The sequence below is a fragment of the Octopus sinensis genome, linkage group LG15 (assembly GCF_006345805.1).
Source record: "Octopus sinensis linkage group LG15, ASM634580v1, whole genome shotgun sequence".
In the NCBI taxonomy this organism is placed as follows: Eukaryota; Metazoa; Mollusca; class Cephalopoda; order Octopoda; family Octopodidae; genus Octopus; species Octopus sinensis.
In genome coordinates, this window is record NC_043011.1 from 586,546 (window position 1) to 610,926 (window position 24,381).

The 24,381-nt window shown below is 36.6% G+C and overlaps 1 protein-coding gene and 1 long non-coding RNA gene across 2 annotated transcripts; both read left to right on the plus strand.

The window, feature by feature from the left end:
* The first annotated feature begins 2,545 nt into the window (after window positions 1-2,545).
* LOC118766159 lies at window positions 2,546-14,789 on the plus strand. Its single transcript, XR_005002069.1, has 3 exons — window positions 2,546-2,848; window positions 13,194-13,195; window positions 14,779-14,789. It is a non-coding gene; the product is annotated as an uncharacterized LOC118766159 (long non-coding RNA).
* Window positions 14,790-15,937: 1,148 nt separating this feature from the next.
* On the plus strand, window positions 15,938-16,321 carry LOC115219924. Its single transcript, XM_029790231.1, has one exon. It carries the CDS (start codon window positions 15,938-15,940, stop codon window positions 16,319-16,321), a length of 384 nt encoding a protein of 127 aa, XP_029646091.1.
* The last annotated feature ends 8,060 nt before the right edge of the window (window positions 16,322-24,381 follow it).

Consider the following 24,381-nt stretch of genomic DNA (forward strand, 5'->3'; position numbering starts at 1 on the left):
AGAGCTTATTCTTCCCAGTTCTTTACATTGATTTGCAGATTCTTCAGGCCGCCTTTTGTGCAGTCTTCGTATATTTTGCTTTTGGTTTGTGCTGAGAACGCTTTTGTGCAGACTTTATATATTTTAATAAATCTCTGAACGAGGTATAAACAGTAACTGCACGACAATGTGAGGGGTATTTGCAAAGGGAGGTCATCCTTTCCTCGTCAACCTAAGTGATACGCACGGACTGCAGTTTCTAGGTATTGACCTGTCATCAGCGTACGACAATCACCGTTTTTCGTACGCTGATGACAGGTCAATACCTAGAAACTGCAGTCCGTGCGTATCACTTAGGTTGACGAGGGAAGATGACCTCCCTTTGCAAATACCTTTGGGCACAGAAAGTGTGCCTAAAGCCAGCTGGAGACGATGTTCTCCTGGGGCTACAAGCTACAGTAACACCCACCCTTAGTGGTTAGCCATATTGAGATGGCAAATATCCCTCACTTTGTATATTTTGCTTTTGGTTTATATTGAGGACACTTTCCAATGTACATTTCATTATAGAACAACTGCTTTGGAATCCTATTATCCATCATGTGCACAACATCGCCTGCCCAACGCATCTGTGTAGATATGATGAATGTCTGGATGCTTGTGCATCCTGCCTTTGCATACTTACATATATACAGACATATGTACATACATATATACAGACACACATATATACATATAGGCGCAGGCGTGGCTGAAGTGGTACGAAGATTGCTTTTCGGAAACATTCTACGTTCAGTCCCACTGCGTGACACCTTGGACAGGTGTCTTCTACTATACCTCAAAACCAAGCAAAGCCTTGTGAGAAGATTTGGCTGACGGAAACTGAAGCCCGTCGTATATATACAAATACACACACACACACACACACATACATCCATACATCCATACATACATGTGTACATGCACACAGACACACATATATGTGTGTATGTATGCGTATATAAATATATATATATATGTGTGTGTGTGTGTATGTGTGTGTGAATATGAGTCTATGCTTGTGTAACTTTGTGTGTGTTCTGTTTGTCCCCCACCAGTGCTTGACAACCAATGTTGATTTGTGTAGGTCTGATGTGGTAACTCTGTTAGGGCCCCTGCCATGAGTAAATTTGTATGCTTCGGGATTGCCTCGGGAAAAGGGGGCACCCCACAGACACCACAACAGATCCAGGGCAAATGAGGTTTTCCAACTCTTTAGCTGCTCATCAAAGAGCTGGTAATTCCATACAAATTCTGCACCCTGGTAACTGTCGGTCTCGGGGCGCTTGTACCAGTGCACCACAAGTGTGAAGGATGTGAGAATGGGGCTGGCTCTGTACAAAACATGCTCACTCTAATAACATTCAAAAGCTCCCTTCTTAAGTCCAATACTGTGCAGCTATGCCGAAGAGAGTCCACCTTATGCATATTCAAACATGCATTCCTTCATTTACACCCCCCCACACACATGACAAAGCCTTTTTACTCAGGTCTCATCTCCCCTCAAGTAGCAGTAGGTGACAACGGACATAGCCTTCTCTCTCTCCTTCTTTCCCTCCTCATTCACATTATTTTAAACTCTTTTTAACCAAACTTTACTCTGCTTACTTATCTTTGATTTACTGCTTCATTCTCTTCCTTCATTTATCCTTTCTCTTAATTTCTATATCATTTTCATTCTCCAATGGCTTTTCTTTTGCACCCCTCCCCCCACCTCTCTCGCTGTTTCATTCCCGGTCATTTTTGTTCCCTTTTGACTAAATACTTCTCTCACTCCCTTCTCTCGTTTCCTCTTTTTTCCCCTCAGCTTGTCTGTGTCGATATGTCCGACTGCTTATCTATCCATCCGTCCACCTCAATATATATATATATGTATATATATATATATATATATATATATATATATATATATATATATATATATATATATATATATATATATATATATATATATATATATATATATATGTATATATATGTATATATGTATATGTATGTATGTATATATACATATATATATATGTATATATATATATATATATATATATATATATATATGTATGTATATATACATATATATATATGTATATATATATATATATATATATATATATATATATATATGTATATATACATATATATGTATGTATGTATATATACATACATATATATATATGTATATAAATATGTATGTATGTATATATACACACACATATATATATATATATATATGTGTGTGTGTGTGTGTGTGTGTGTGTGTGTGTGTATGCATACATACATATACGTATATGTATATATAGTCATACATATATGCGTGTATGTACGCTTGTGTCTGTGTGTACGTGCGTGCGTGTGTATGTATATATGCATTAAAATGTGTCTGTCAATCAATCTATCTATACATATACGTATTCATGTACGTATACACGCGCGCGTGCGCGCACACACATACAAGTACCGACTCTGTTTATTTTGTATCTTACTTTAGTCTTTCCTCTTTTGTCTCCACTCATCTGTCTCGCTATAAACGTTTTTTTTTTCATGTTTCTCTCCTCTCTTTATCTGCCTCCTTTCGTTACTTTCACTATCGCCTCTTTTCCTTCTCTCTTGCGCTTTCAATTAGCCTTTCACTCTCTCTCTCTCCCTCTTACCTCATTTATTTCTCTTACACTGGCGGAATTAATTTCACGCAGTCTAAATTTCTGGTGTTACACCGTCTCTTAGTATCTTTAACGGAATACCACGGTACACGCTTTTCTATACACAAAATATTCATTACAAATCAAGGAACTTTAAAAATGCCCGGGATAGAAAATAAAGAGAAACGGAGGTAAGTGTTCTCAGGCAACCATGTCTTTTGATTAATTTTGTTTTCTCGTTATTATTGTCATTATTTAAATTTATACTTTTTTATATCTTTTATTTCATTGGCCAGCACTATTATTATTGTTTTGAAGAGTCGTTGGAGCGTCGCTCAAAATGCTTTGCGGTATTTCTTCCGACTTTCTACATTCTGAGTTCAAACACTCATCGAGGTCGATAAAACCCGACGAGGTCGATAAAAATGAAGTACCAGTTAAACACTGGGGTCGATGTTATCGACTAAGCCCCCTCCCATCAAAACTGCTGGCCTTGTTATCATTCCATTTTCGGGTATCATTTCTTACTTTCTTGGGGGAAGGGGATTCATAACACGCGCTACTGGTGTTGCTTCTACTACTACTAATACTACTACTACTACTGCAACAAACAACAACATCATCATCATCATCATCAACAACAACAATTATAATAATAGCTTCAAATTTCGGCACAAGGCCAGAACAATTATAATGGCAATGCCTTGCGATTATAAGAACAGTTGCTATAGTGGTTGTGGACGTAATAGCAGTAGTAACAGTAGAAGCAGCAGTAGTAATATAGCGGAAATATTCATCGAAGAGGGAAGAATATGTAAGACGATATATAAAAGAAAAGAGAATTCGTCTAGAGAGAAAGGATCTGAAATACAGAAAATGAAAATAAAAAAAAGGAGAGCCAGAGATTTTGGATGAGATGTGGAATAGAACAGAGATAAAGCAACGTAAAGTCGTAAGAAGCTTAGAGAACGAGAATAAAATTGAAAGGAAAGAGAGAGAAGAGAGAGAGAGAGAGAGAGAGAGAGAGAGAGAGAGAGAGAGAGAGAGAGAGAGAGAGAGAAGCATGAGTGTATACACACACAGACATACATATACATGTATGAAGACTTACGAACAGGGAGTGAGAGAGCGAGAAAGAAAGAGGATGGAGAGAAGCAGAATTGAACGAAATTTGGCTTACAGGACGTTGCAAGTGTCTTTGAAGAATATATATTTTCTAAATTTCTGTCTTTGTGAGACGAACACTACATGTTGCTAGTCTTGTTTTTTCTTCAATTATAAACATGTCTATAAACGCATCTACTGCTCTTATATCAGTTTATTTATTTCATGCCAATCTTTGTGTTTGTTATTCAATTATGTAAAAACTTTGTCTGCCCTTTCTGTGTATTTCTTTTTCTTTTCTGTATAAGTTGCACAGGTAAGGAATGTTACAACACGATACAAGGATAAATAAAAATAATAATGCCATAATGAATAGTGAAATTAACGCCGAAAGCGAAAGTAGAGAAACTATTGCACTGATTGGCCATGCTTTACAGGCCGGCAAAGCTGTTTACACGGTATCGTAGCAGAATGACAGATGGATTCAGCTGGTCGAATGAACAACTATCGGACGGATTCTAAACAATGTAAATAAAAAGAAACGCAAAGAAAAGAGTCGAAATAAAACAGTGAAAGATATAAATATTGAGTAAGAGGTATACATAAAAAAAACCCCCAGAAAAAAACGTTTCGTAATATTAGTAACATTGATGTTGTGGATGGGAACCGGTGCATCGGTGAGATGTTAGTCTTGCAGGGATTTTGGACACAGCTATGAATGCGTTATTGTAGCAGTAGCTGTAATTCTTAATCATATGCACATACACGTACATACACTCGTACACACTTGCGCGTGTGTGCGTATATATATGTGTGTGTGTGTGTGATACATGCTAAAGAAAACACCTACCTATATATATCTATATCTATATCTATCTATCTATCTATCTATCTATCTATCTATCTATCTATCTATCTATCTATCTATCTGTCTGTCTGTCTGTCTGTCTGTCTATCTATCTATCTATCTATCTATCTATCTATCTATCTATCTATCTATCTATCTATCTATAAATTCACAGTTGTACACATATGCACATACACACAATTTATATGCGTGTATGCATATGTATGCTGACATGCATACAACCACATATACACAATTGTATAGAGAAAACGTCAACACATCTATTGCTGTTTTCCGTTTCTCTTCCGTCTACGTAAAATAGTAACATTACTACATCTACAATTACGGTTGTAGTTGTCGCCGACATTGTTATTATTATTATCATTATTATTATTATTATTATTATTATTATTATTATTATTATTATTATTATTATTATCATTATCATTATTATCATTATTATTATCATTATTATTATTACTATCATTTTTATTATTATTTTTATTATTATTATTATCATTATTATTATTACTATTATTTTTATTATTATTTTTATTATTATTATTATTATTATTATTATTATTATTATTATTATTATTATTATTATCATTATTATTATCATTATTATTATTTTATTATTATTATTATTATTATTATTATTATTATTATCATTATCATTATTATTATTATCATCATTATCATTATTATTATTATTATTATTATTATTATTATTATTATTATTATTATTATTATCGTTGTTGTTGTTGTTGTTATTATTATTATTATTATTGGGCCAAATTTTGCAACTGTTGTTGTTATTATTGAGGCGGCGAGCTGGCAGAATCGTTAGCACGCCGGGCAGAATGCTCAGCGGTATTTCGTCTGTCTTTATGTTCTGAGTCCAAAAATCCGCCAAGATCGAGTTTGTCTTTCATCCTTTTTTGGGTCGATAAATGAAGTACCAGTCAAGTACTGAGGTCAATGTAATCAACTATCCACCCCCACCAAAACATTTCAGGCCTTCTGCCTATTATAGAAAAGACTACTAACTACTACTACTATTACTACTACTACTACTACTACTACTACTACTACTACTACTACTACTTGTTACGGTTGTAATTGTCGACATTGTTACTACTACTACTACTACTACTACTACTACTACTACTACTACTACTACTATTACTACTACTACTACTACCTACTAACTACTACTACTACTACTACTACTACTACTAACTACTACTACTACTACTACTACTACTACTACTTGTTACGGTTGTAGTTGTTGTCGACATTGTTACTACTACTACTACTACTAGAACGTCTTTCCTAAACTTTATTTTCGGTATTTCTTTTTTTTTTATATGGAAAACAAAAGTCATTAAGATCTTTGATTAAACTTTCATGATTTATGTATGTATTTCTACACGTGTAGAGAGAGAGGGAGAGAAAGAGAGAGAGAGAGATAAAAAGGGGAAATGTCTTACTTATTTGAGGAATATGGAAATATTTACAAATCATTTCCTTTAATTTTGTCTTCAATTTAATTGTTTTCTTAATTAATAGCCACTTTTGTCTTACTCTTAGTTGAAAAAGTCGAAAAGAGTGAAACCGGTACTAACCGTTACAAAATGCATTTCATGATAAAATTATTTTAGCATTTTCCACCTTGTCTTATTTTCCTTAAACATATCAACTCGTGTACTACTTTTCAAACTTACATACATACATACATACATACATACATACATACATACATACATACATACATACATACATACATGCATGCATGCATACATACATAATACATACATACATACATACATACATGCATACATACATACATGCATACATACATACATGCATACATGCATGCATGCATACATGCATACATACATGCATACATACATGCATACATACATGCATGCATGCATACATGCATACATACATACATACATACATACATGCATACATACATACATACATACATACATACATACATACATACATATACATACATACATACATACATACATACATACATACATATATATTTTCAATGAAAACTGTCCGACGAACGGGAACGTGAAAATTTGAGAAGCAGTTTTTTGTAATGTTTTTGTCGCTTTAATAATAAAGCATATTGCCCTACTTCCGGTTTTCGAATACTATTTTTCTCATCTTGTTTCACATCTATCTGTTTACTCTAGTAGACATATATATATAATATTTCGGAATAACCATTCTTTTTCTTTTGCCAAATAAACACACACACTATATATATTAGTTCTTCACACATTTATTACTATTCCTATTTTATTTAATGTCCATTGTCCGGAAAGCTTTCGTCACACTTATGTGACCTCTTCAGCGACCCTTTCCACCCACGTGTGCCCTCCTGCTCCGCTTAGTCCATTCTGTCCTTCTATGGTGTGTTTCCTTATCCGCGCATGCGGCTGCGTCTGTAATAACTATGTGTGTATGTGTACATGTGTGTGCGTGCGTGGGTACGCATGTTTATGTGTTTCGCATGTCTGCTTGACCCTTACTTTCGATATTGTTCTTGTATCCCTCTGTGTCTGTGTGTTCATTCACGCTGCTGCCATCGTGGCTGTTGGTGTTCGTGTTGTTGTTGCGGCTGTTAGTAAAGTTACTGAATGTGTGTTTGTGCGTGTATATGGGCTTGCTTACTATGTTGTTTGTATCCGTACCCTTTATAGAAGTTTCTTTATTTTATTTTTTTCTTTGCTTATGTATCTCTATTTCTTATAGTTATTATAAGTATGTGCATGTTTGTTATTTTTGTGTGTTTTACACCGTTTGTATCTGTTTTTTCCCTTCCGCTTTAGTTGTCGTGTTGCGTGGTTTGTTATTGTTCCATTCGTGTTTTCTATTGAGGCTTGGTCTGTCTATTACTATGTGTGTGGCTTCTGTAATCTAAGTGTCGTGTCAGTTCTATATGTTCAACCGAACCTCTATGTTCTACCTGAGCATGTTGGTAGAGCACTGATGAGCTTTTCTTCTCTTTGAACCCCCCGCCAGTGTTCACCTATTCCCTGCTCTATATTACGTGCCGTCTCCCCTATGTAAGTTGTCTTGTTTCTGCACCGCCCTTCAGTACACCGTAAGCTATAAACTATGTTTCTAATCTTGCAGTTAACAAGTGGGTTCATATTATACAACTGTTCTCCGTACATGGGGACCTATCGAAGAGATATACTTTACTGATCAGGGATTTTATGGGGGTTCCAGCCCTTTCTACTACTTTAATCCGTAGATTTACCTTATGCAATGCTTTTCTAAAAACGTATGCTAGTTCGCCGCCGGTGGGGAGCATCAACGAACACGACACTCTGGTATTTTTTGTTGTCATAGCCTGAGTTGACCTTATGTATCTTTTTCATGATCTTTTTCGTGTTGTTTCAGGATTTACTCCTGTATAGCAGGCAGATCCCATTTGCATCACTATGATAGCCTTGTGCCTAGCCCTGGCTCCTTTGTAAACGCTAATCCTGTTTCTTTGGTTGTAGCCAGATAATCATATGCAGTGGATGAAGTGTTGTATGTGTCTTCCCAATTCTACAGGGTCGCACATGCGGGACACATTCCTTATCACTCTCACCAAGTCCACTATTAGAATAATGAACTTGGCGTTGTCTGCAATAGCTGCGTTCTTGTGGACAAAGTATTTAGATGCCATGGGTTTGGCATCGATATTATCTTGTGGGGGATGCTTTGGTCACTATGTTGATATCATCCACATAGCGGGAGAACATGGTTAAGATGATGGAGTTTTCTGTTAATCAGTCTTTGAGTCTCCTATCCCACCATACCATAAATAGGTTAGCCACATCGCCAGCGATACTGACACCGATGGCTGCACCTTCCTCTTGGGCGTATATGTTGTTATTCAATTTGAATTTCTGGATAATGGACATAAGATAAAATAAGAATAGTGATAAACGAGTGAAGAACGAGTATATAGTGTGTGTTTATTTGGCAAAAGAAAACAATAATGACCACTCCGAAATATAACGGCATCTGTTTCAATACACAGTTTCATAACAAGAATCTTGCAACAAAAGAATCACTCAAAACCTCAGGCTCTTTGCTGTTTCTTCACTTGACGTATCTGTCTTCATAGTGACCATCCCGAATTGGTTTTCTTTTCGGATTTTGTTTGTTTTTTTGTTTTTTTTGTTTCGTTTTTCATGCTTTATAATTCTATGCGTTTCAGGTTGGTGCATTCGCCCATTAGATTCTGTGTATTTATCTTTTTGTCACCTCTTTACCTCATAATTTTACTCGTGTTATCTGTGTGATTTTGTGGACATGTGCACACACACACACGCGCGCGCGCGCGCGCACACACACACACACACACATATACATATAGATAGACAACAAAGTAAAAACGAATACTAAATGTAAAACTGAATGTATGTATGTATGTATTTATGTATGTATGTATGTATGTATTTATGTATGTATGTATGTATGTATGTATGTATGAGACACATTCACACACAAATAATCATTTGTAGGATTCATTAGAATCTGGGTATTTTAACGTTCAGGACGCCGAGAAAAATCGAGTTACTCATGTACGTCGAAGTATCATGTATATATAACACAATATACGCGTATATATACGAATACACTCACTCACACACACACACAAACACACACACACCTACATACATGCTCGCACACACGCACGCACACACACAAACACACAGACAGACACACTCACACACACACACACACACATACATACATACATACATACTCGCACACACACAAACACACAGACAGACACTCACACACACACACACACCTACATACATACTCGTACACACACAAACACACAGACATACACTCACACACACACACACACCTACATACATGCTCGCACACACACACACACACACACACACACAAGCATGGATTTTAAAAGGTTTATAACAACTATTTAAGGGCAGGTAGTATCGCATTGAAATTTTGTGGCAGGTGCTGATGATGAGGGTTACATCTTCCACACAGCATAGCCGATATTCTATTATAACGTAGAGGTTGAGTGGTATCTTTGTCTCTCTCGTTAATCAGGAGCTGGCAGAAACGTTAAGCACGCCGGGCGAAATGCTTAAAGGTATTTCGTCTGCCGCTACGTTCTGAGTTCAAATTCCGCCGAGGTCCACTTTGCCTTTCATCCTTTCGGGGTCGATTAAATAAGTACCAGTTACGCACTGGGGTCGATATAATCGACTTAATCCGTCTGTCTGTCCTTGTTTGTCCTTTCTGTGTTTAGCCCCTTGTGGGTAGTAAAGAAATAGGTATTTAATAGCTACGTCTTATTCCTGTGTGGGATGTAATATATCTATCACAGGTTCAGGAGAGGCTGCTCTTCCTATCAATGTTGCTGTTATCCTTTAAGTTGCGGGGCATGGGCCCATACATTGCTTTTTGGTATGATGCGTGCTTCTCTCCCAAGCTTTTGTTAGGTAGGCTAGCCCCAGTCTCCTTAGGGTTGTATGAGACTGTTGTATTCTCAGAGTACCTTCTCAGCAGTTCTCTTTTGCTCTCACTTTTGAGTACGCATTTAAGTACTCGTTTCTTTCCTTATTGTTCAGTAGGAGTTGTTTGATTGCTGCAATGTGACATTCAAATGCTGTTTGAACTGACTGTATACCTCAAAGATCATTTCTTCATCTCACATAAATCCTATCGGTGTCGCCGTTGTGAAAGTTGCTAGTGGAGGTTAATATCTTTCTGGTTTTGATGCCCAGACTGCAGATCTCATCAAGTGTCCAGGTCAATATACCAAATGTTGGTACTAGCACTGGTACTGCAAAGGCATTGTGAGACAAGGTCTTGTTAAATGCATACAGCTCTGAGTTCTGTATTTTCTAGGGTCTACAGAAATACTCTTTTGTTACCTGGCTTAAGTCACAACGTCAACATATGCACATTCTTATCGACATTCCTTCCTCAATTGATTATATACACATTCTGGTCGACAGTCCTTCCTCAATTGATTATCATGTATGCGCATCTATCTTGACCAAACTACATCCCAATGTCCCGTGAAAATTTTGTGACTAGTTCTAATTGTCTCTTGATGTTGTTCATGTTACCAGAATATAACTTTAGGTCATCTACAAGAAATGTGTGGGTGATATTTAATTTTATTCTTTTCAGCATATCCCAGCATGTCTCGGCATTTTGCTAACAGGGCTAACAAGGGGTTCAGTGCCAGCCCAAACAACACTACAGATAAACTATTACCCGGGAATATGCCTTGTTGATAGCTTAATTCAGCTACAAACAACAATTTCAAATTATATCCTTTTTTTTTTATAACCCTAACTCCAAAATATTTTTTAAATTTTAATTTTGTCCTGATTAAATCGAGAAATACATGCATGCAGTGAATAAGTTAATAGTGAAATATAACGAAATATATGAAGCAGAATAAGTAATAGTGAAATAAGTGTAAATACAAATGCATGTAGTATATTAAATATATATTGTTCACATATAGCGTATGATATATTTATTGATTAGATTTACTAATGAGTAAAAGGAGATAACTCATTCGATCATAAGAAATTATGAACATAGGCGCAGGAGTGGTTGTGTGGTAAGTAGCTTGTTTACCAACCACATGGTTCCGGGTTCAGTCCCACTGCATGGCACCTTGGGCAAGTGTCTTCTACTATAGCCTCAGGCTGACTAAAGCCTTGTGAGTGGATTTGGTAGACGGAAACTGAAAGAAGCCCGTCGTATATATGTATATATATATATGCGTGTATGTGTTTGTGTGTCTGTGTTTGTCCCCCTAGCATTGCTTGACAACCGATGCTGGTGTGTTTATGTCCCCGTCACTTAGCGGTTCGGTAAAAGAGACCGATAGAATAAGTACTGGGCTTACAAAAGAATAAGTCCCGGGGCCGAGATGCTCGATTAAAAGGCGGTGCTCCAGCATGGCCGCAGTCAAATGACTGAAACAAGTAAGAGTAAAGAGTATAAAGACATTGGTTGAGCACTATGAAACAAAGAAAACAGCTGGCTATTGCGACCATTCTCGGACACCCACTTCAATAGGTTGTTCGAACGTATCAACCTTCGTAATTATTTTTAAGCAACAGAAATCTAAACGTACACTTATGCCCATATCTACATTGATCAACCCGGAGGTGCATGATCACGAAGCGAACTTTTGATCATACAGCCATGGCTACACCTTTGTTATTCTGATATCATTATTATTGCTTTAGAATCGACAGCTCAATGAGGCTGTTGCAATACTTCGTTCACTAAGCCATATGAACTTTTCTCTGATATGAAAATACGTAAATGTGTGATACAGCGTATCAAGATTTGTTGAAGCTTTACCAACGTAGTCTCGCAATAGTTGAATAATATTACAGACAGAATATGTCTTGGATGTCATTCAAGAGTTAAGATTGTTTACTTACTGACGTAAAGTGAAAAATAATGAATGACCAACTCGCAAGGTAGAAGAGGTGATAAGTGTAAAATAAAGATCGTTTTACATACCTATGTGGAATTTCCACAATCAAAAAGAACCAAATGCTTCGAGTCAAACACAATTTCGAAAGAAATACATTTCATGGTTCTCTACAGACTTCAAGTCATCTTTCAGTTTTCAAAATAACCGTGGAATTTTCACGAATACTGCTAGTTATTATTGCATGTGTATATATATATATATATATATATATATATATATATATATATATATATATATATATATATATATATATATATATATATATATATATATATATGTGAGAGTGTGTGGAGGCGCAATGGCCCAGTGGTTAGGGCAGCGGACTCGCGGTTTCGATTCCCAGACCGGGCGTTGTGAGTGTTTATTGAGCGAAAATACCTAAAGCTCCACGAGGCTCCGGCAGGGATGGTGGTGATCCCTGCTGTACTCTTTCACCACAACTTTCTCTCACTCTTATTTCTTGTTTCTGTTGTACCTGTATTTCAAAGGGCCGGCCTTGTCACTCTCTGTGTCACGCTGAATATCCCCGAGAACTACGTTAGAGAACTACGTTAGAGAACTACGTTAGAGAACTACGTTAGAGAACTACGTTAGAGAACTACGTTAAGGGTACACGTGTCTGTGGAGTGCTCAGCCACTTACACGCTAATTTCACCAGCAGGCTGTTCCGTTGATCGGATCAACCGGAACCCTCGTCGTCGTAACCGACGGAGTGCTTCCATGTGAGAGTGTGTTAACAAGGGTATGAGCGTGGGGTTTTAAACCTTAATACTTGTACGTGTATCCTGCAAGTGTACGTATGTGCTTGCTCGTACGCACGTGTGCGTACGCTTACCTGTGTATATTTGTGAGTGTGTGTGTGTATGTGTGTCTGTTTTATGAAGTGATGTGTATTACTCATTTACTCATTTACTTGTTTCAGTCATTTGACTATGGCCATGCTGGAGCACCGCCTTTAGTCGAGCAAAGTGACCCCCGGACTTATTCTTTGTAAGCCTAGTATTTATTCTATCGGTCTCTTTTGCCGAACCGCTAAGTTACGGAGACGTAAACACACCAGCATCGGTAAACATACAAGCGATGTTGGGAGGACAAACACAACAGACAAACATACACACATATATATACATATATACGACGGGCTTCTTTCAGTTTCCGTCTACCAAATCCACTCACAATGCTTTGGTCGGCCCGAGGTTATAGTAGAAGACACTTGCCCAAAGTGCCACGCAGTGGGACTGAACCCGGAATCATGTGGTTTGTAATCGAGTTACATGTGCACTGTCTTTTCACATCGTCATCAGTATTTTCTCGATTCTATGTTTTTGACAACGAGAGTCATCAACAACAGGTAGCGAGTTTCGCTAAAGGGAAAATCAGAGAAACATCTGTTAACTTTAGCAAAGTAATAGTCATAGTGAACTTTAGAGTAGAAGATAAATCAGTTAGTAACTTAAAAGAGGTGCACCGAGGAAGCATGCCTTGAATAAGGAAGCGCAATCAGGTCCTAGAGTATATTTTTAAATATTGTACTTATTTTAGTGATTTATATTTATCACAAGGCTAGGTTATGGGACATAAGCAGAGACCACTTTTGAAAATGATGTCAAACGTAAAGACAGAAATATACTTAGACACATACAAATACACAAACACACACGCACACAGACACACACGCGCGCGCGCACACACACAACTATTACTAATATATATCGTAAAATTCGTGTGGCTGGAACTTTTAAGTGTCTCCGGAAAACATATTTAACCAATCTGTTGAATAAACTGTCAAGCTTGTTTTTTTTTTTTGTACAAAGCGCTTGGGATCTTTTCGGTTTGAATGGCAGTTTTTAACATAATTTCTAGGTAACTAAAAAATTTTAAACTTCGTATACTGGTAGAATGTGTTTATAAAACATCTTTTTCTCTTGGCTTTATTGAGAAAATTCTATAGTTTGTAAGATATTTGTTGTTTTTTTTCTTCAATTTCTGCAATTTCAACCAATCACTGACGTCCATTGATGTAAAAACATTCTGTCCGTATGAATATGTCCCTCGTTTAATAAACAGATTGGGTTTATTTACATTTGTGAAGTAAAAAAGATACCCTTCCCCTCACCCCTAACTAACCCTAACTAACCATAACCCTAACCCTAACCCTAACTAACCCTAAAACAGATTGAAATGGAATAGACCGATACTAGGGTCATAATTATGGGTAACAATTTCATATGACACCGCCAGAAAAAACTGCCGTTCAAACCGAAAAGATCCAACACTTGTTTTACGAAGCACTTGACAATACTCTCAGTAGTGAGCATTCCCATCAATAAATTTTTATAGTCTGTTGTTGCTATAAAACTTGCTCTAAAACATTGACTCTAATTTAAAATGTATACACCCACACATACACATATTTGCATAATCTATTTATTTTTTCTCTTTCTGAGGAAAAAAATAAAAAAAAAACAAAAGCATTGGCATCTTTTATCAGCAGATTTGTCAACTACACTTTGGAAAAATGTACCACTGAAACATTTCATTAAAAAATGTGTAAATGTCTAATATTCTTAGAAAATAAATTCGTGGGCGGTAGCAAACTGTAGTTATGCTATATCTTAAAAGAATTGAAGGGAATTAATTGGGAACTTGATAATAGCCAATAAAGATGGTATGATATGTTGTTTTGCTAAATGAAAATGAAAGAACAAATTTCGGGCAGTTAGAATTTTAGAATTTGTATCAACTAAGCAAAACTCTAAAAACCGTATTTATGAATCAAACGCTTCAGCAAAATACACAAATATTTCGAACATCTGGAAGAAGAAAGTTCATTTATGCAAATTTGATTTCCAGAAAATGATAATAACAAACAATAAAGTTGACACACACGAAAGATGAATTAATTCGACATCGATAAATCTTCTGAGAACATTCCAGATAAGAACAAGGAAAGACGAATCAAAGCAATAAAAGCAACTTCTAGAAAGAATATCTCTATCCAAATTTAGAATGGAGGTATAGCTATTGGGTTGGTGCATAATTATTGCGGGGTTTTTTTTCAACAAATTTTATTCAACAAAAATAATAACAATATTTAACAAAAACATCTTTAAATGACGGTCTGACCGTCTGCCAAGCAAATGGGCAGCAGTAATTGAAGTAGATGGTGAATATGCTCCGGAATAATCATTTAAAGATGTCTTTGTTACATGTTGTTATAGTTTTTGTTGAATAAAATTTGTTGAATAAAAGCCACAATAATTATGCCCCAACCCAATAGTAATGCAACCACTAATGAAGAGAAATATAAGACAATCGGTGGGGAAATAATTTTTGAAATCTCCAAGGAAGCAGAAAGAACACTTTCTCATAGTATCTGCAAACAACGTAAAGAATAATGTGAAAATGAAGAAATGATTTCGCTCAATAGACGGGCACTCCTCCCAATGCCCGGTAAGGTCATTGCAAGGGCTGCTCCTCTAAACACAGTGCGAAATCATCTGCTTACTTCTCAGCGGCTGGAGCAGTCAGAGGTCACGCCAAAGAGGTCAACTACCGACTCTCCATGTACTCATCAAGCGCAAAAAGGGTTTTTGAAGGGGCAAGGCTTGATGGGTAGGGATGTGCTCGGGACGATTAGAGCTGCAAGGTTTTGCACCCCTGACTGGTTAGGCTGATGTCTTTGTACACTGGAGCAGTGAGCACACTTAGTATTGGGGCTTAACATTTAACTTTATCTAGGTAGCTCTGGGGTCCGTCAGAGTTATGTTTTGGCTCCCACTCTGTTCAATGCCCGCAAGGACAGGATACTTGACCGGATGTTGGCTCAGTCAAGTTGGTGAAATCAGGATTACTGATCTGGATTTTGATGATGATGCTGTTATTCTTGCTGAGTTTCTGGATATCTTGAGGAGTGACCTTCTTTCACTAAGTGAGGAAGCTGAACCACTTGGCCTTAAAATTTCTTGGGTCAAGATAAAAGTCCAATCTTTCGTTGGCTTCTTGAGGGATTCCATCTCGTCTGCCTCCGTTGCAATTGAGAATGTTGAAGTTGTTGACCACTTCACTTATCTCAACAGCATGGTTCATAGCAGTATTAGCTGCGAGTTCGAAGTCCTAAAAAGACTTGGGAGTGCTGATGTAGTTGTGAACTCACTGGACAAAGATGTTTAGCACTACCGATATCTGAGCAAGAAGATAAAAGTTCGGGTCATGGATACTGTCCGGAGCCCTTAGGGGCTGCCTGAACTCCTTTGGTACTAAAACGCTTTGCAAAATTATGGACTAAAATTGGTGGGATTTCGTATCCAGCCAATAACTATACTCAGAAACTGGGATATGTCCCCTTGTATAATTCGGTAGCGTCAGTTCACACTGTTTGGTCATGTTGCTCTACTTTCCGAGTTGGATCTTGCGTATTGTGTTCTGGGGTGACAGCACGTGTTGGTTGATCACATGTCTCATGGTCACGGCGGATGAGGAAGTATTTCGTGGAGATTTGGAACTGATTGGGAGACTGCTCGGAGGGTAACGCTAGACGACTTGAGGGGATATCGACAAACAATGGATGCAGAAACGAGCTGAAACGACGCATGCCTCTATACCTGACCTGATGTAGATAGGAGAAAAGTTACAATTCATTGCCTCATGCTTGCATGCACACAGTATATGCTTGAAATTCTGGAATGTCTACAGTTCCTTTCATGTCTTGTAACTGTAGTTTTCTAATTACTGGTATAGTTTCTAGTTTTGTGAAACCTAGCTTTTGAAGATTAGTACTGGGGCAGTCAGTTACTTTTCCGAATTCCTCAATGATTTTCGATATAAATCTAAATATATACCGTAAGCGGAGAATTTGCGGGTTTCTCATTTGTTTTGGGACAGACATTGTTTTCCACTTATCTTTAACATTGTCGACTGACAGACGACAAATTTCCACTAATGTGCTCGCATTCCTTTCTCTATTCTAGACTATTATAACTGTTCTTACATTCCACAACTGTTCTTACATCCCGAAACATTCCACAATTATGGTTTCATACTATGAGTGAGTAAGCTTTCCATGTCACTGTAATTATTTTGTATTTTTTACGTTCTTTACTATCTTTTTCATAGATTACATTACATAATGTTTTGGCCACCATATCATGCCACATAAGTGACAGCTGCAGAGTCAGCATTGTAGACGCATTTAAGAGAATTTTTTTTTACCTGTATTGCTATTCATTTTGTGTATTAGGTATTTCATTGTTATATCCTGATTGGAGTTTTAGAGTTTGTATTGACCGGCCATCTTCTCGATGACAAAGTTGTAAGGAAATGATTTTTTTAAAAAGAAAAGATGACTTTATTCTTTTCGTCATTCTCTGTACAACATTTTATATTTTGCGTAGGTATTGCTGATTTTAAAACAGGTTGGTTTCTAAAAGAACACTATTATCGTTGGTATTTAAATATCGTCACACTTCGACACATATTTACATCTTCTAGGCTGTTGATCGTCACAAATGATCATAGCTTTTTTCTGAGTCAAATAATTAAATCAGTCAAGATTGTTGATAGTATTCGACGGAATAGTTAACACGTATGTAATAATTTTCCTTTTACTGATACGTAGCTATAGTTTCATCGCTAGAAATAGATTAAGCAGTGCCTTAATGACATTTTGTAACTGCTGTTGATCACTCAAGTAATATCTTCCTCAGATATGTGACATAATTGGCATTTTCTGTTCTTGATTACTTCTTATTCTTTTTCAAGTGTAATGTTACAGCTATCACTTGCTCATTGACTGGCGACAGTATAATACTGAAATGTAACAAGATGTAATCCAGTATAGTGTCCAAAGTGTCGATACCAGAATACCGGTACAACAAACGCTTTGTAGTATGTTGTCTTGCAGCAAGAGGTTCAGATAACCATCAGTGTTCAGAGCAATTTGTATGAGACAGAGTCATAAATAACTACGTATTTGGAGAGGAAGAGAACATTGTGAAATTATTGATCATAATGTCTTTCGGTTGAAAAGCATTTTCCCAAGTTCAACTATAAGTATGAACATTTTTGTCAGCCAAAGTCAATTTCTTTATAAATCGCAAATGTTGTTATTAAATCCATTCCCCTCCTTTATTATAAATATTTCCAATGTAGATTTTAAGATCTCCAACAAAAAGATCATGAGTTACATTTGAGCTTCTTACAAACTTTAGCATAAAACTACTTCACCTTCATGAAACAATGACTGTTTGCTACCAAAATAAATCTATAAACAAAGAGATTAATTCCCTAGAATATTTATTTTGAAATATGTTTTCAAATCAGTTACAATTCTATCCTTGTGTTTTCAGTTTCAAATAAGAGAACGATTGATCAGATTTTTGTGAGGATTTCAATAACAGTAAACTAGTTCAGTGAACAATTTTGCTACATGCAGTGATTCCAGGTGTCATAAGTTGTGAATATAGTAAAAAGCCCTTTTGCCAAATTGTCACTAGGATTATGAGTTCCCAAATTTTCAAGAAGATCCCACAAAGTTTTCTAAAATAAGTCCACAACACCTACAGAAAAGCACACTCACATAATGTATGGGAGGAGGATAGAGGGATAACCTGGATTAGTTCTTGCACATTTTTATAATGCCTACTTTAATAAGTTCAAATAACACACTACTAAAAGGGTGCTCATGCTTAGAATCGAATGTAAGAAATATTTATAAAAACAGTCAACACATTTCACCTGCTTAAACACATACGTTAAGATGTATAAATTGCAACCAAATATTTTTCTCTAGTGCCAAATATGCCGACCAATAACAATTAAAACTACCTAAATACTCTTGTGAACATTAAAACATTTAATTAAAAAATATTCCATACTAATATCACTGTAATATGTTTAAATGATAACCAACACCCTCCCAATAAAACATGCGAAAAGTCATAAATAATATCAATCTGCCAACTAACTAAACCTTTTGTGAATCCTTAAATACCAACCCACTAAAAACTGACATACCCACATGAATACAAAGATCAAAACACTGAACTGAACTCTAAGATTTAATCTTCACATTCTCAAAACAAAAGGTAAATATCCCGAAAGGTAAATATCCCATTAATATCTAAACAAGACCAACGACAGTCAACCAAATGAAAAATTTGCTAATAACCTAGCAACATTCCTTTGTGAACACCTTCAACTTAAAAAATGATACACCTAAACATACACACCTAATTACAAAGCATGAATAAATTCTAACCATTAGCACTTCTCCAAAGTTAATCAATAAAAATTCTACATTCTATCTTGTCACCATAACCTACCTTGCAGCATAATTACCATTCAGCAGAACTCTAGTTTCTCTAGACATTTTAAACTTAACATAGATTATATAAAACCAAAATGAACTCAAACGAATTACAGTCCTGTGATGGCTTCCGTGGCCGAAACTTCGAAGTTACTGTCATTACCATTCTTATTAAAGAATAATAAATTGCTACTCTACCAAATGTATTGAGTAGTCCTTCAATTGAATGTAATTACAACACAAAAAAACCATTAATATATATAAGTTAAAGACACCAGAATTTAGTATGGTATTATCCATATAATTTAAAATAAGGTGATTATAATTGATGTAATGTTTTCATTGTTCAATTAAATGGAGTCGCATGAAACGATCGTACTGAATTACCTCTGGGTATCCTTGTTGCTTATTTTAATTATATATATATATATATATATAACATCTGAATGTGGCTAGGGACAGGGCAGGGCGGTGGGGGTGTTACTGATGCATTTAGCCCCAGGCGATCATCAACGTCACCAGGAGGGCTGACACCATCACGGCGTCCTCTAGCCTGCAAAGGGAGATCATTCCCCGAAGAAGCGGATGCCACATACGGACCTAGGTTTCAAGGTGTTTGCCTATTATCAACGTATGGCAGGCACCGCTCCCTCGACGAACGACTCTCTGTGCAGGCTATATATAAAGATTTTCACAGTAAATACATTTACTGATGTAGAAAATCTGTTCGACAGCAATAATAATTCTCTAAACGAGATATAGACAGTAACTGCTCCATAACATAAGGGACGTTGGCCATCTGAATGTGGCTAGGGACAGGGCAGGGCGGTGGGGTGTTACTGATGCATTTAGCCCCAGGCGATCCTCAACGTCACCAGGAGGGCTGACGCCATCACGGCGTCCTCTAGCCTGCAAAGGGAGATCATTCCCCGAAGAAGCGGATCCACATACGGACCTGGGTTTCAAGGTGTTTGCCTATTATCAACGTATGGCAGGCACCGCTCCCTCGACGAACGACTCTCTGTGCAGGCTATATATAAAGATTTTCACAGTAAATACATTTACTGATGTAGAAAATCTGTTCGACAGCCATAATAATTCTCTAAACGAGATATAGACAGTAACTGCTCCATAGCATAAGGGACGTTGGCCATCTGAATGTGGCTTATTGCTGTCGAACAGATTTTCTACATCAGTAAATGTATTTACTGTGAAAATCTTTATATATAGCCTGCACAGAGAGTCGTTCGTCGAGGGAGCGGTGCCTGCCATACGTTGATAATAGGCAAACACCTTGAAACCTATGTCCGTATGTGGCATCCGCTTCTTCGGGGAATGATCTCCCTTTGCAGGCTAGAGGACGCCGTGATGGCGTCAGCCCTCCTGGTGACGTTGATGATCGCCTGGGGCTAAATGCATCAGTAACACCCCCACCGCCCTGCCCTGTCCCTAGCCACATTCAGATGGCCAACGTCCCTTATGTTATGGAGCAGTTACTGTCTATATCTCGTTTAGAGAATTATTATTGCTATATATATATGTATATATATCCCTCTCTCGCTCATTCTTCTTTCTGGTTTTCTCTACCATTCTCTCCCTTTCACGTTCCCTTTCTCTTACTCCTCCTCCTCCTCATCCTCCTCCCTCTCGTCACTGACATGTGACCAGAGGCCATCTGTCTTTCTGACCACAGCCTTCAACAAGTGTAGACAGCTTCCTATCCCTTTCTTAAGCCGTTGTTCTCACGCGTTGAAAATAATTTTTCCTTCGTTCGGCTTAACAATCCTTACTGTTCGTATTACTGTTATTCTACTTGTCCTGTCGTTTACTGTTTTTATTTGTATTTTTACTGCCTTGTATTGTTTTTACTGTCCTGTTTTTGTTACCACTTTTACCCCTCCACAAAAAAATCTCAAATTTTATTTAATTTGCTTTGCGGGAAGGACCGTTTCACTGAAGTCGTGTCTCGCCTTTACCTTCGAAACACGGACTAGACGAAACGGAGACGGCTGAAGAAGGGGAATGTTCCTTGTGTTGTATGTCTTGTACCAAGTTTTTTCGTTGTTTAAAAATAATGTCCGTTTCCATGGTTCCGCTTTTATGTTTTCATTTCTCATTGTGTTCGACGTTCTTTTGGTGTCCTGTACCCATATATGCATGTATATATACATATAGATGTAGGTACGTACATATATGTATGTATATATGCATGTTTTATTTATTATTTTGTTATATATATATATATATATATATATATATATATATATATATATATACACACATATATAGATGTATGTATACGCAGAGGTGGGCACTGTTAATGGAAAAGTTAACATCGTTAATCGTTAATTCTTCAAAAACGTAAAGGAAGTTAACGTTAATCCGTTAACGGTAACTTTTATTGAAAAAAGGCATATCTACAGTTTAATACCTCACCTACTTTGTTGCCTCATAACTTCAGGAAAAACGGATAGTTTTTAACGAGACTTCCATCAAATAATCGCTTATATCCTGTAGATTGAGTGTTTAGAAAGAAGTGTTGGAAAACTTTACTGAGGGGTTGGGGAGAGGAGTTTCGGAAAAAACACAGGACCCGACATTTTCTCCTTCATAACTTTCTTGAAAATAGATATTTTTAATGAAAGTTTATACAAATACCTTTCAAACAGTGTAGATTACGATTACCAAGAAATCTGTAGGCTAAATGTCTGGAAGGTGGCGGAGGGGGGAAGTTTCTGGAAAACGGAGTTTCGGATGAGATGGCTCACATAAGTTGGAATCTCTTCGTTTTGACAAGGATTTTCAATGTTTTTCACCAAAGTCTTCAGAATGATGGGAGGCATCTTTTCAAGAAAAACAGGAAAAAATTTTGAAATTTTTTTTTTCATTCCCGCCACCCCACTTACCAACCCAATCCGAAACGATCTTGGCCATTTTTTTTTTTTAGTACACACTTAAAACCCGCCACAAAAACATTTTCGGTTAAAAAAAATTGTTGATAATTTCAGAGGAAAATGTGTGATTGAAGGGAGATATTGCTGTTGTTTCTAACACATTCCAAAACCTCCCTCTTTGTTTCATTCTCACTCACACACCTATTGGTATTTTTCAATATTTTTCTCCCCATACATAAATTTTATGGAATGCTGATGTCAAAGTAACACACGTGTAGTCTCAACCGAGCGAGGCTGTGTTATGTTTTAAAAAAACGCCTAAAATATCTTTAGTGTTCATATTAATCTGTCAAATGTAATGCATATGTGTTCACGTTATTTTGAATTATTCAGGTTCAAGATGGATGTCCACAATATTTGCTTGTAACTTAGTAAATTTTTTACATACAAATTTGAAATTTTGTGAGTGGGTGCTTTATATAACACTGGTTTATAGTTATTTAATCTTAACTGATCTTGCTGACTTTTATGGGCAGGTAAATTTAATTAACCGGTGTAAAAGCAATAACATTATGGATAAACACTAAAACTGAAATTCGTAATGCATCTTACCTGTTTGATTTGTTACTAAAATTATCCCAGATGGCAACCGACAAAAATTTTGCCTCTTTTCAAAATACAGGGATAATCAGTACAAGAATTTATTTCGTAAATATTTCGTACCTTGGTGGAGAATAATTGTTTTCACAGATTTTTTCGGGTGCATTCAACGTATCTGACCTCCAAACCCGCCGCAAGCCACTTTTTCTCGAAAAAGAAAGGTGAGAAGGGTAATGGGGACATCGGAGTTTTCCACGAAGGGAGTTTTGTTTCGCGGATCTTTTTTCTTTTCCAGGTTATTTTGCATGCTTTCAACGAATGTGACATCGAAATCACGCGTAAACGGCTCCTTTTTCCAGAAAAGGAAAGATTTGGCTGCTATTTCTAGCATGCCCTGCTACCACGTAACAGCTATTTGCGTTCATACTGAAATATTTGTGTTCACACCAAAATATTTACCAACGTTTTTCCCTTCAACTTATTTTTTCCACTTTATGGAAGGCAATATTTTCTCTGTTTACATTTACTTCAGTGAGGTCACGGATCAAGTGGAAACACATCAGTCACTGTTCCCTCTTGACAGGACAAAGAAATTTCCCGCTGTCATTGCAAGCAACAAGAGGGTAGATTGGGTTTCAAATCCAGACAGGACCAAACGAGGTCCTACTAATTATTTATAATAAGGAGAGTTTACGAAAAAAACAAAAGAGAAAGACAGGTGGTGTACAAAACAAACAGATGTATTAGTATAACGCTCAGGAATAGAAAAGTCTTTTACGTTTCGAGCCTACGCTCTTCTACAGAAAGGGACACAGGAAAAACAATAATGTATGTATGTATGTATGTATGTATGTATGTATGTATGTATGTATGTATGTATGTATATATATATATATATATATATATATATATATATATATACATACATACATACATACATACATACATATATACATATATACAAAGTATGGGGAGGTTAGTTCACAGGTGATCTAAACGAATAGGGACGCTAGCTAAGTGCTGTAACGGATTACTGGAACTTCAAGGATATAGCCGAGACGGTAGTTATATAGCTATTGCAGATTTCCGATGCAGCGGATATTTAATTGTTAAACAGGACGTCAAAAATTAAGGCAAGGCAAACATCTGAAGTCATATACAATATTATTATAGGAAGAAATTCAAAATCTTACAGCTGTTTCTGAGATATCCGCGAATATGGGATATTCTGTCATCAGAGACAAATTGAGGAAAAAAATATGGAAAATGAGAATGGTACATATCAATAAGATGTGTTGAAGTGGCGATAAGCATTACTATGCATACTACTACTACTACTACTACTACTACTACTACTACTACTCACCCACCCATATATATATATATATACATACGTATACACTATGACATATATGCATATAAGTGAGAGCGCA

Excerpts from the sequence above, each read along its gene's own strand:
- LOC115219924 (XM_029790231.1), top strand. The coding sequence starts at position 15,938 with ATGCCCGCAAGGACAGGATACTTGACCGGATGTTGGCTCAGTCAAGTT.